At 34.2% G+C, this 13,600-nt stretch overlaps 2 protein-coding genes across 2 annotated transcripts in view; one reads left to right on the forward strand and one right to left on the reverse strand.

Moving 5' to 3' along the window:
• Nucleotides 1-2,406: 2,406 nt before the first annotated feature.
• Nucleotides 2,407-7,161, reverse strand: LOC21385916 (leucine--tRNA ligase, cytoplasmic). The gene is made up of 3 exons (XM_010097589.2): nt 6,845-7,161; nt 2,864-6,162; nt 2,407-2,710 (listed from the first exon to the last, which is right to left on the reverse strand). The coding sequence occupies exon 2, from the start codon at nt 6,141-6,143 to the stop codon at nt 2,868-2,870; it is 3,276 nt and encodes a 1,091-aa protein (XP_010095891.1). The 5' UTR covers nt 6,144-6,162; nt 6,845-7,161; the 3' UTR covers nt 2,407-2,710; nt 2,864-2,867.
• A 5,305-nt stretch (nt 7,162-12,466) lies between these two features.
• Nucleotides 12,467-13,600, forward strand: part of LOC112091496 (GTP-binding protein YPTM1-like) — a gene marked incomplete at its 3' end in the record, with an annotated part of 2,046 nt that continues 912 nt past the window's right edge. The window contains exons 1-4 of the mRNA XM_024165280.1: nt 12,467-12,576; nt 12,679-12,751; nt 12,954-13,001; nt 13,100-13,155. Coding sequence (XP_024021048.1) covers nt 12,563-12,576; nt 12,679-12,751; nt 12,954-13,001; nt 13,100-13,155 — 191 coding nt within the window. The remainder of the gene's footprint in view (nt 12,577-12,678; nt 12,752-12,953; nt 13,002-13,099; nt 13,156-13,600) is intronic.

Raw genomic sequence — 13,600 nt, forward strand, 5'->3', positions numbered from 1 at the left:
AAAAGGCAATAATTACACCATCTTCCTCATGAGTGTCAATATCAATTAAATTTGATTGATGGGTCAGCAGCAAGGGTCCCACAAAGCAAACAGAGGCAAACAAAAAAAAAATTAAAATTAAAGGAGTGAAGGAAAAGGTGAGAAGAATGAATTTAAAAAAGAAAAAGGTTCTCAAGGGTAGCCAATAACATGGAATAACAGAGTGAGAGAGAGCTAATTGATATAACATGAGTGTTGTGTTGTGTTGCGTTGGTGGTGGAATAAGAATGAGAATATTAATTCCCACTAAAATGAAAATGGCTCTATTATTATCTATATATATGTGTGTGTGTGTGTGTTTTTTTTTTTTTTTTGCTTTAATAATCTCTCTCATTGTCATATTATTATCTCTTTGGCCACTAAATCGAGCATACTAGCTAGTGGTATTGATGCTGATAATAGAGAAGCTTCCACTACATGATTATATTCTCTTGTTTAATATTTGACAATGACACAATCCCATTTCATTTTATCAACCACATAAAAGAAGGAACATCTATATATATATATATATATATATATATACATATGTGTGTGTGTGTGTGTGTGTGTGTGTGTGTGTATATATATATATATATATATATATATATATATATATATATATATATATATATATATATATATATATATATATATATATATATATATATATATATATATATATATATATATATATATATATATATATATATACATATGTGTGTGTGTGTGTGTGTGTGTGTGTGTTTGTATATTCAATGTGCAATACGAATATGTACATAAAATTATAAATACATACACATGGAATACGTTTTCATTGTGAAAAACAGATAAAAAGTATGCACGAATTCATGAAAAGCATAAATTCGAACTCCAACTAAAGGGACAAATATATGTAGGTCCAGTAGTGGCTTCATTTTCATTCCATGACAAGTACTGCAGTACCTCATCAGCTAAGCACCAGATGTTTGCATGCATAAACGTCCATGGAAAACTAAGGAACAATCTTAATTATGCGGTGATTATTACTAATGGGTCACAAATTTCCATGTTAATTATGAGATCAGCATATTTCAAAATATTTATTTAATATTTTTCGTCTGTTAAAAATTACAATAGTGAGTGACAATAATGGTCAATTGTGGTTTATATATATATATATATATATATATATATATATTATGGATAATTGGAAGAATTTGGAACTGAGAAGTGCAGGTGTCGTGTCTAAACAAATGTTTAAAAATTGAAGTTGGTGGAGTTACTTTTTATTCCACAAAGAAAGAAAGAAAAAGGAGAAACAAAGGCAAACAATTAAAAAAAAAAAAAAAAAAAAAAAAAAAAAAAAAAAAAAAAAACAGATAATAAAGGTTGCTTTTCTCGTTCCAATCCAAGCATTTTTGGTAATTGACACAAATAAAGAAATGATAATTAACTTGACTAAAATAGTGGTGATGCTAAATGCTTGTAAGACCACCTGAGGACTGAGGAGAGTGGGTTTGTGTTGGAAATTCCAGAGACAAGTGGATAGCAATTGAGACATCTAAATTACAAATTGGTATAACAAACAAACAAACAAAATCCACAAACAGAAACTAATTCCACTTGTGAATGAAGTATTGGACCATCAACCCCATGGCCTTAAAAAAAGCAGCTCTTTTGTACTAGTACCACCCACTTCAAAAGTCTCTGATTCTTTCCGTTGAAAAAAAATTAAAAATTAAAAATAAAGGGGAAGAAAAAAAGAGTAGAGTGTTTGATTCTTAATTATTGGTGATGCTATTTATCACTAGTGAATGGGTGATGATCATTGTTATTGGTGTTTAAATCGGTTAGATATTGGTATGTAAGGCTGTGCAAGACGTTTGTTCAGTGAACTTGGTAAATGAATTTGTAGTGAGTGTTTTCTTTTTTTCCCTGAATAATTTGTGATTAGTTAAAAGGTATGAGAAAAATCACGGGTTGTAACATATAACATTGCTCTTAGATATCATCACAACCTACCTTCTCTTCTAATTATTAAAGTTATATATATTTATCCGGTCACAATACTTGGCAAATTTTAAAGTTACGTATTTATAAAACCTATATTAGAAGTTTATTTTATCAGCTTTAGCCTTTAAGTGGCTTAAAAAAAAAAAAAAAACAAGTCTTCAACAGCTTAAAGGGGTTGGCCGCAAGAGCCAACAAGCTTTTTTTTTTTTTTTTTTTTTTCTAAACATGGATAAATTATCTGGATTCTGACCTCACATATAATATCTTATTCATATATCAGAAAACTCCATCCTTACCATGACAAATAATAACGCCACAATACAAGTGTTGAAAAAAATAATAATAAAAACCCAAAAAAAAAAAAAAAAAAAAGAAAAAAACACGAATAAAAGAGATCCTGTAATAGAACAGGTATATCAGTTTAAGAAGTGAATTACATAAAAGATAGCACATGACTTAGAAGTTCAAAAACAAAACAGGCAGGAAAATTTTCAAAATTCTAAACACCAGTACAGCCTCCGCCCAACAACAAAAAAACAAAACAGACAAACTGTAATTTGTGTCCCTTCATTTGTAACATTATCATTTCTCCCAGAAATGTGTCATTTTACAATAATACTTCATCCATAACATAAGCCTTATTGCTCCTCTCACTCAAGTTCCTCCAAAAGCAATTCATTATCAATCTTCATGGGACCTATGTTTAACATACAGGACATAAAACAAAACAAAATGAGGTCATAATTTCAGTATATCACAAACAAATGAAACATCTCTTCACTGACAGTAACCCAAAAGAGCAAAAATAAATAAATAAACACAAAAAGAAAAACAAAGGAACGAATCTCACCTAGTCAAGGACTCAAGAAGATGGCAGTTGGGTTTCCAGGGGAAGGAGGGTTCAGTTGAATCAGTCTGACAAGAGAACCAGCTTTAGCAAGGGCGTCAGGATCAGTGATGGACAAGACTTCAACCTCTTCAAGGCCAATTTGCCTTTTAATCAGATCCAAGTTCTCCTCAAGAACCTCCATCTCCCCAAACGGCAGCCTCAAGTCCAACGCCTCAATCCCAAGCGCAATCGCCTCGTCCTTCTTGAACCTCATGAAAGGCATACAGAGCTTCTGGGTCATTTTGAAATTGTCATTCGGGCGAACAGAACTATTCTGAATGGCCTCCAATATCTCCCCATCGTCACTTGAGGTAAAAGTGCGAGTACTATTGTCAAATCTGCTTCGTAGCATTTCCAAGCATTCAGCTTTCCATCCGTTGAATTGCTCGTTGACGTATATCAGGCCTACTACTAGCTTGTTGTCCTCGGTCGTAGTTGTAACTGGTGCAGCCTTCTTGTTGCCTTTTTTTGAACCCAAAGTTTGCTTCTGAAGCAGCTTCCTCATCAGAACTATTGAGTCCTGCAAGTACTTATTGCCTTTCTTCAAGGTTAGATCCGGAACTTCTGCCACGGGCCAACCAGCATTAACCACAAATCCTTCCTTCTTCAAATGTTCCCTCCATACGTACTCTGCATAGTGTGGACAGATTGGAGTGATAAGCCGAGTCTGCACATCCATAAATCGCCACACAAGATCGCGGTTCATTCCCCCGGCACCACAGGAAAACCTATACTCATCCCTGGCAGCTTGAAGATCATAAAAGCCCGTCTTCAGGGCTTCTCTAAACATGAAATTGTGGTAATTCTGCTCAGTTGTTGTGACAGCAATGTTAATCTCGTTTGCAAAGACACGGTCAGCATAAGTTGAAGGGTGACCCGACCTCAAAGAAGAGTCAGCGGCCAGAACTTCTTCCATCCACGCAAGTTCTTTTGTGAGACGCAAGATGGCAGCGTTTGCAGTCTCGAAAACAAAATTGGCATCATCAACACCATCACCAGCATCGGCCAAAGAAAATCGTGTAGCATCAGCAGAGAACTCCTCGATTGCCTGGCGGATTGTTCTAAAGTTTCCTGTGGACTTGGACATCTTTTCGGAATTGAGCATGATGTGACCATTGGCTCTAAAGCCGCAAGGCCAGTGTTGCTTGGCCATGATCGCCGTGTGGTTATAGATAGAGAAAGTTAAATGGTTCTGGATTAGATCCTTACCAGAAACTCGGATATCAAATGGGTACCAGTACTCAAACTCCTGCTTCATCTTATTAAGAATTGATGAAGGGATATCGGATGAATTTGGATATGGGCCACCACAGAAAATGAAATCCCAAACCTCATCAGTCATTTGGTCAGGTGCAATGGGAGATCTACTGGTTCCATACATGTCTTCATTATGTAACAGATGAGCGATGGTATAGTAAGCCATGTAAATAGTTGAATCAGATAATGACTCAACCAAGAACTGCTCGTCCCAGGGGATGCGAGTTCCAAGCCCGAATGAACGCGAGCAAGCCCACTGGTTAAGCCAACTCAAGGTGTGCTCAAACCCATGTCGCGTTTCATCGGAGTACAAATTCATGTTAGCAAGGCACTCTTCAGCCAGCTTCCTCCATTCTGGCTCACCATATGTGATGTACCATTGATCTGTTAGAGCAACAACACATTCATCACCTGATCGTGACATCACCCGCTTCTCTGGTTCACTGTACATAATTGCCTCACCCGTTTCTAAAAGCTTGCTCCTTATCAAGGGCTTTACCTCCTGGACTTTCTTTCCCGCGAATTCTCCAACAACAATTGTTCCATCGGTGAATCCTCTCAAGTATGTCAACCTCTTGGCTTCTGCCAGCTTATCCTTCTCATTCTGGCTCTTGATCTTGAGATCCACGCAAACTTTTTCAGCAGCTCTATCTCCAAATCCCGGGATGTCAATAATAGGCACAATCTCAAACGGTAGTACCCATTCATCCTTCACACCGTACTTCGCTCTCAAGGCTGGTTTTGATTTCAAATCATGCAAAGCCATATAGTCGTCGGGAGCATCACTAGGTACGCTTGTAACAATTCCGGTACCTTTGTCTGTCAGGATGGTCAACATGGGAAGGGCGTAGATGATGTCGTTAAACGCAAGCGGAGACTTTAACTTAAGGCCAATTAAGTCGTTACCAGTTAGCTCAACCAAGCAAGTAGGTCTCTCCGGGACCCTAGAGTACTTCTGATAAGCCAGATTAAGAGCTGCTCTCTCCGTGAGAACGAATACCTCAGTTTCATTGATCTCAAAAGCTCCATATTTCCCGTCAGGCAATACCCATGCATTTGTTTGCCCATACATGGTCTCTGGTCTCAAAGTTGCTGCAGCCAGAAACACTCTCTTACCCTCCAACACTGCCATTTTAGGAGGAAAGGGTTGCAACACCTCCATCTTGATGATGGTATACTCTTGGGGCTGAACTCCTTCTCCCGTTGCCCTATCATGATCCGCACATGGCTGCCCATCCAATGGAGAATATATCGTGTATCTGAGATCCTTCACGATCTTTCCCATGAACTTCAATTTCCTCATCTGCCACCTAACAAAGGAATCAAAGAAAGGATTCTTGTCCGTCGTGACAAACGAGCGCCTCCAATCCACACCTAAGCCAAAAGCCTTAAGGTCTTCCATTGCCAATGGAGGGAAGAACTCCAACCACTTGTATGGATCTTGGAACTCAACTATCTGATTATCGGAGAGGCCAAAGCTACGCATAATATCCCACTGGTATACCTGTCCACCTGATTTTGATGCAGCCTTAGACTTTTTTCCTTTGAATTTTTCTGGAGGCGCGCCGTCGTTTGCAACCTCTGCCTCAGCTTCTGGCTCCTCGATTTCTTGCTCCTCCACTTCACGTGGAAAAACCGGTGGATTCCCAAACTTTTGGATCTCACGTGCAAGTTTATCAGCCGATGCCTTGATGGGCATACCAGTGCAATGGAAAGCAAAGGGAAACAGCACGTTGGCACCTCTCAATCTGTGGTAGGCGGCAGCAAATTCCAGCTTTGAGACTGAGAATGCGTGTCCAAGATGCAAAAAGCCATTCATATACGGAAAGGGGAAATTCCCAAAGAACTTTTCTCCGGGCCCAGGAGGCCTTTCGTGAGATTCAGCCTTGAAAACATTGGCATCCTCCCACCAATTTTGAACTTTTGATTCGATTTCCAGGAGACGGTCTCTCCTAGCAAAGCTTTTCCCACCTTCAGTAGCCATATCAGAAAGCTGACAGAAACTGCACAAAGAAAAGAAGAGAAAATCCATAAGAAAACTCATAATTAAACTGCCATAAGCAAGCATATACTCAAGCCCCTTAAGCCCAGGGGCAAGAAAAAACTTGGGGAACAAGAAACCAGTCGCAAAGATCAAACTGATGGTCCATTGTATTATATCCAGCTTAACATAAACATGTTATTATAAATAATATTCCTCCACAGCAATTAATCTAAGTAACCCATACAACTTCATTCTTATTTCTTTGAAAATCTGGAGACAAAAGCAAAAGAAAAGATTGAAAGTTAGGAGAATACATTTACACAGTCCATGCACGCATACAAATAAGAAATTTTGAGAACCAAATAGATCCTACGTAGTCTCAACTACCTCTCCATTGGTATAGTAACAATTCCTCAACTTCATCATGTTTCATTTCTTTGACAATAATTTAAAAAAAAAATCCTATTTCACATTACCCATTGAAAAAAAAATGGAAACGAAATTTGGCATAGAATTTGATTACAAGTCTGCTGCTAATTTCAACGGTGAAACTTCTAATTAACTCATGTCTTCTGCCAAACACTTTCGAATCAAAATTAAACGAGACACAACAAAGATTTCCATATCCAGAAACGAGAGCCAGGAATAAAATCCTTGATGACAATAGAAGGTAAGAAAAGAGAGATTTACAAAGGAAGTACCTCCGATTCAAAAGCGAGAAGCAGCAAATGGCATTACCAGAGGAAAACCTTGGCAGGTTCTTTCGCAGAATGGGAAAAGCCAGGAGGAAGATTTTGGGGGTGGTTTCTCTATCTGCCCTCTAAAACCCTAACTCATAGTTATATATATATATACACACACACACACACACACAAGGAGAATAAGAAGCTTTTTTTGTCTTGTCTTCACTACTGTGTTCTCTGCTGCTCGGCAACGCCACCCACAAGAACCTTACGATAAAGAGTAGGGTTCTCTTCTGTTTTCTACTTTTTTTTTTTTTTATTTGAGGAAATAGAATGAAGTTTACTTTCCCTTTACCAGTAATTGATAAAATTTCTTTAAATAAAAAAATTTCTTAATCCGAGTTTTTAATTAAGTTTTTAATTTGAATTGAATTGTGATTTTATATTAAAATTTTTTATTATAATAAAAAAATTAAATATAATTATTTTTTAAAATATTTTACTGTTTTAAAATTAAATAGTAAAATAAACGGGTTAACAATAGCGCTCTTTCTTGCGGCCACGTGTGAGTTATGGGATCGGATTCCTGATCTGGTGTGGGTCTCCCCATTATTATTTATGGGCGGGAATTTCTCACAAGTAAAAGTTGACTTTTTTTCTTGTGTGTTTTTAACGCTGTTTAATCTCGACTTTTCTATTTCTTTAAAAAAATAAATTAATTAATGAAGGTGAGAGTTTCAATCCCTAATGCTAATAAATACATGAGTTATATTCATTAAAATTATAGTCATTAAATTTTTTTTTTTTAAATTATGACAGTAAGAAAAACGTTATCAATTAGAACTAAAGTTACAAAAAGATAAAAAGAAAATAAAAAACCAATGATCTAAAAAAGTTTAAAGACCAAGCTGGTATAAAGATAAAATTTTGAAAATTGCTTCAAGGCTCAAATGAAATCACCTCAATCCCGCTTGTTTATTTGATGAGTCAAGACTGTGCAGAGTTAAATAGATAAAAAAAAATAAAAATAAAAATAGAAAGTTCATAAAATTGGATAATAGAATAAAATCATATGGCCGCATATATCATATATATGGTGTTGGATTCTTGATGTGATGTGGGGCTCTTGTGAGGAGGTGTACTCTTAGATACAAAGAATGGTTAATGATGGAAATTTCACTCCCATGAATCTATTCTTTTGTTTTTATAATCTCAATCTTAAGAATGACAACAGAGTGGAAACGAATTTGAAACTATTCTTCATCGGCTTGAGGAAAAGTTTTATTCAAATTCTTCATCGGCTTAAGGAAAAGTTTTCTTAAACAGGATCGTGATCGGGATATCTTGTTGGAAGAGTTTCTTCGTACTCTTTATTTCTTGTTAGATATATAATTTAACTATGCATTTTAAAATGGTGATTCTCTCTCCACACTTTCTTCTAATCATGCACCCCGCATAATTTTAAGAGGACTAAAATTACTTTTTAAGTGCTCTTATTATTTCAAGGCCATTCCTAATTATTTTTATGATATAATCAATTGTTCATTATTTTATTTTTCTCTTCACACCCGCTATTTTATTTTAATTTGTTACTTTAATATTATTATTTGCTTTACTTATATATATATATTGAAGTTTTAGGCACCAAGCCTTTTTTTATACATAAAAAACTATAATTATGCTCTGTTTTAAAAAATAAAATAACATAAATATAAGCATAAGGCAACATAATTATTATATCAATTAAGGTATTGATGAAAAAGTAAAAATGAAATTAAAAAATGAATTTCTTATTTAAACGAGAGAATTGAACATAAAAAATCCAACTTTATAAAAAACTAAAAAACAAAATGAAATGACTAACCTTTAGAAAAAACAAAATGAATAGTTAGAAAAAAACATAAAAATAAAATGAAATAAAAAATAAAAAAAGCGTCATACAACAAATAACAAAGAAAATTAAACAATATTTCCATGCAAATTTTTGGAATAGTCAGGTGAAAACTATAATTTTATTATAGATTTCAAAAATAACAATAGAATTTAATTTGTGGTATAGTTATGGGTGTCTTAGAAGAAAAAATTATATAATTATTTTCTTTTATATAATAAATTTTAATTGTGTAATTAAATTGATCATAATTGTATTTTTTTCATTTTATGTGAGGGTCTTTTTGTCATGAATTTTAATTTAAAGAGGCATATATAAAGTAAAAAGAGTCGTGTGTGAATAGAGGCGTCAAATGGATGGCTCAACCCTGCCCGTAACAGTACCGGATTCAACACAGCTCGGTACTGTACTATTACGGGTCTTGCTAGCCTGGCCCGTTTGATGGGCTAAGGCTGGGTCGCAGCTTCTCAACCCGCGGCCCAGCCCTAGCCCTTAAAGCCTGCGGCCCGGCCCAAGCCTGACTGTGCAACTGAATTCTTGACGAGAAGAGGAGCAGAATGTATCCAGATATCTTGGAGGGGTTAATGTGTGTTAAAGATGGAAAGATGCCATAAGATGAAAACAACAATATACGGATGATTCAATTCAAGAATATTTTTATAACTTAGACATAACAAAATCATCTGAAAGCACTTAGGTTTTGTAATTTACTTATCTTATAATACTGCATTCTTTTTTCCTACGCTAAGGTTTTGTCTCGATCTCCCCACGGGTTTTACTTGACAAGGTTTTTCTCGAGGCAGTCATTTACATGTACTTATTCGTATTATCCCAATTCAATAAAAACATATCTTTTGGGGGCATATGATTTTTTTTAGTTAAATATTGAAAAAAAAATTTAAAAGGGCCTGGGCCCGGGCCTTATGGACAAGGGCCGAGGGTCAATTCCGGGCCTGAAGGATTCTCCTCAGGCCCAGCCCTGGCACGACCTAGGCCCGCCACGGGCCTGCAGTTAGAAGGGCCGTGCCGACCCGACACGACCCTTTTGACAACTCTATGTGTGAATATAACCACCCATTTTAAAATGATAACAACTTTAAATAAGAACAAGGTAAAATTCATTAAAAATTAAACCAAAGTCAAAGATTATGATGATGTCGGGTGGCACTCGGCGTGGGTTTTGGAGGTGGACGCGAGCTCTAATGATGGCCAGTGATACTTGACGCAAGCGCTGGAGACGGAGTTTTGATGTCAATTTCAAGCTAAATTTGAGAAAGATGCTGGATGGGTTTTGATTTTGGAATAGCATGTTTAGAAGATGAAGAAGGTAATTATGGGGAAAAAAATGATTCCACCAACCTCACTATAGCAATTCCACTCTTTCATTGGGTGAATGGGCTTTCCACCAAAATGAGTGAATAGTCTTTCCATAAGAAAGACCTTTATCTTATGAATTTATTAACCAAGCAAGAGAAACTAACTTTAGTAAAGAAATTGTCTTTCCTTTATTTTCCATTCATCCCAACCAAATGTGACTTAAATCTTATTAACAAACGTACAAAGATCTGAATTAAAACAATAATTAAAACATAAGCTAAAAAAGTTTCAAACAACAAAATAATAAATATTATTATGTTAGCCTACTTAGATTATAAATTAGAAGTTATCCTTTTCTTTAGTAAAATAGTTCTAATATTAGTACTTATCTTTTATTTTCTTAGTAAAAGCACTGTTAATATTTATAAAGTTGATAATATATACATATACGTGTGTAACTATATATGGGAGAATTAAGTAAATAGTAGATTTATAGAAAATAATTAAAGTAAATAACAAATTTTAAAGTTATTTTAAGTAACAAAGAGTTTATTGTATAAATGTTTCATTTTTTACTAGTAAAAAATAGATTTTTCATGTAAATTTTCATTTTAAAATTGGTAAAAAAGTTTTTTCACTTTGTCAAGTAAAAAAGGTTTTTTCACGTAAATAAAGATTTATTTACCATATAAAATATCATGTTTATCAATAGTAAATTAGTCATTTACATAATAAATTACTATTTACTTTAAATAGTTTTAAAATATGCTATTTACTTAATTTAGTTTAATAAATATATTATTTACTACAATTCTTCAATATATGTATAGCGAGGTGAATGACAAGTTGGCAAGCGAGGTGATGCTTCCATCATTTCGTCTCGCTACAACTGAGGATAAAATTTCTCATCCCTTACCTATCCAAGAATGGTCATCGCAGAATCCCGTTCTCGTAAAAATTATTGTTATACATACTTCATCCCTAATTATAAAAGTGACAATAAATTATTATCTTTAACATACATAAAAGAGCAAAAAGATTTTTCTTTCCTTTTGATCACAAGGGGGCTTCTCATTCTTTTTGACACATGACATCACCTTCGTGATTTCTTTACTTATTTTTTTTAACACTAATCTTTAACGCGCACGATTCATTCAAAATAAAATTTGTACGCATTGTTTTTTTAAAAGAACAAGAAAGAAAAAAAGGAACTAAGGACATCAATGAAAGAAATAAAGACAAAAATGGGAAAATATCTGAAGCAAGAGGGGAGGAAAAAAATTATAAAAAATTAAATAATTTTTAAATGGTTTATTTATAAAATAATTTATAAATAAAAAGACTAAACAATTTATAAATAATTTATTATTTTAATGAGTTCTCAAATTTTTTTACTTTCATTTTAAAAACAATTTATTAATTTTTTTGAATGCTATGTGGTACGTGCCCACTTACATCGTTGCGTTTTAAATTAATTGCATTTTGTTTTGTTTGATTGATTTTTCATTTAATAATAATAAAGGGTGATTTTATTTTATTTTAGGCCTAACATGTGGGTAAAACGAACTAAACATATCGTCCGCTCCCCCTAAAAACGGGTTCTTCTAGGAGATTTAAGGCACGTTTAGTTTACTAATTCAAGCTGAGATGTGACTTTATGTGAAAAATTTTTACTGTAATAAAAAAGTTAAACTCGAATCGATGAAATGACCATAATAGATTTTGGTGATTCCTTACTCAATTTACTTCGTAAATATGGCCTATATAAATGTTCTTTTTTCTAATTGCTTTACTAAAATCACATTTTTTCAAACGTGTCCCTATCTAAATATTTTTTCTTTATAACCCTTTTAAAAACTATTTTTTTATATGTGCCCCATAAACAATTTACTCTCTAACATACTCTCCTGAAAACTTTGTTTTTCTTTTAACTAGACTCTACTTAAATTTTTTATTTTTTATTTACTAAACTAAACTCTTATAAGAATAATAAGTCAATGAAAAAAATAAAATTTTTAAAGAAATTTTAAGGCCCCGTTGATTTCGATGATTCGAATTTTGTTACAGTAAAAAGTTCTCACAAACAATCATATTTAACTTTTTTATTATAATAAAAAGCTCTCATATAAAATTATATCTCAACTATAATTAAAAAATCGAATCAACAAATTAAACTAAACGAGCTCAATCTTTTCACTAAAAAAAATACAACACGTCGAATTCACGCGATAGCGCACTTTCAACCATTCAAAAAATAAAATAAAATAAAATAAAATCAAACCATTTCCGTCAATTTCTTATTTATTATTGTTTTTGTTAAATGTTTAGAAGGAAAATAATCGGTCGGCATGTTGGAAGGGGCGTATCACAAACGAGATAAATAAATTATAAATAAATTTTTTAATAGAACGACGGTGGGACACACAGCAATAAGAGGAGTCGCCACCACCGCTCTCTCTCTCTATTAAGCAGAAGACAAAATTAAACCCAGAAAAAAAAACTATTTCTCTTCCCTTCTATTCTCAATCATGAGCACCGAATAGTAATCAAATTTTCCCTCTCCCAAAACATCAATTTTCTTTCCTTTTCTCACCACGTCTCTAATTTCTTTTGTTTTTTTGGGTGATTTTGTCTATGTTTTCAGCGATTATCTCTTCAAGCTTCTCCTAATCGGAGACTCGTCGGTGGGGAAATCGTGCCTGCTTCTCCGATTCGCCGTCAGTTTACTTCTCTCAATTTCGGCATTTTCTTTCTTCTTTATTATTATTTGTTATTTCTCTTATTGATTTCTCCTTGGTTTCGTCTGACAATGGCGACAATGTGTGCCCCAAATATTGGAAAACTATAAAGTTAGGTTTTTTGGGGTTATTTCGCTTGAATAGAGCTAACGGCATTTTCTTTTTCAATTTTGGCTTTTAGGACGATTCTTATGTGGACAGCTACATAAGCACCATTGGAGTGGATTTCGTGAGTTTATTTCTTTCCACATTTCATTTGTGTTTTCAAATTTTGTTCCTTTATAGTGTGGCTCAAAAAGTGACTTAATTCTGTCCAAAATTTATCAGAAAATCAGAACTGTGGAGTTGGATGGGAAGACTGTCAAGCTGCAAATTGTGAGTTCTATTTTTTTTTTTTCACCTTTTGAACTTGGGCATGGGGATTTGAACACTAGACCTCAACATTGCGAGTGGGTGTAGACTGTAGAATTACCACATTGCGCTTGTCTTTAACGGGTCCATACTTAACTGCTTCTTCCTGTTTTTACTGTTAAGAGTACCTTATTTGGCTGTCCGAACGCGAGCAAGATATGATTTTTGTGTCTGTTTCGGAATATGAGACTTATCCCGTGACAAATTTTTTGAGCAATATATGTATGAGCGGGTTAATGGCTGTGGGGCTTGTAATTGTTACATATTTTGAGCTCATGATTTCGAAGAAGAATTCTTTTTTTGCACCCGCTTAGCCTTATCCCTCTCTAGGGGTATTTTAGTGATAGTTTCTGTAGGAATTGGATGATCCTATTTAGTCAGTACCTAGCAAAAAACTCCTATGTTCCTACTTCCTTT

The sequence above is a fragment of the Morus notabilis genome, unplaced genomic scaffold, assembly GCF_000414095.1.
Source record: "Morus notabilis unplaced genomic scaffold, ASM41409v2 Scaffold2020, whole genome shotgun sequence".
NCBI classification, from domain to species: domain Eukaryota; kingdom Viridiplantae; phylum Streptophyta; class Magnoliopsida; order Rosales; family Moraceae; genus Morus; species Morus notabilis.

Bases quoted from the DNA above. Each gene is read 5' to 3' on its own strand.
- LOC21385916 (XM_010097589.2), bottom strand. From the start codon at position 6,143: ATGGCTACTGAAGGTGGGAAAAGCTTTGCTAGGAGAGACCGTCTCCTG.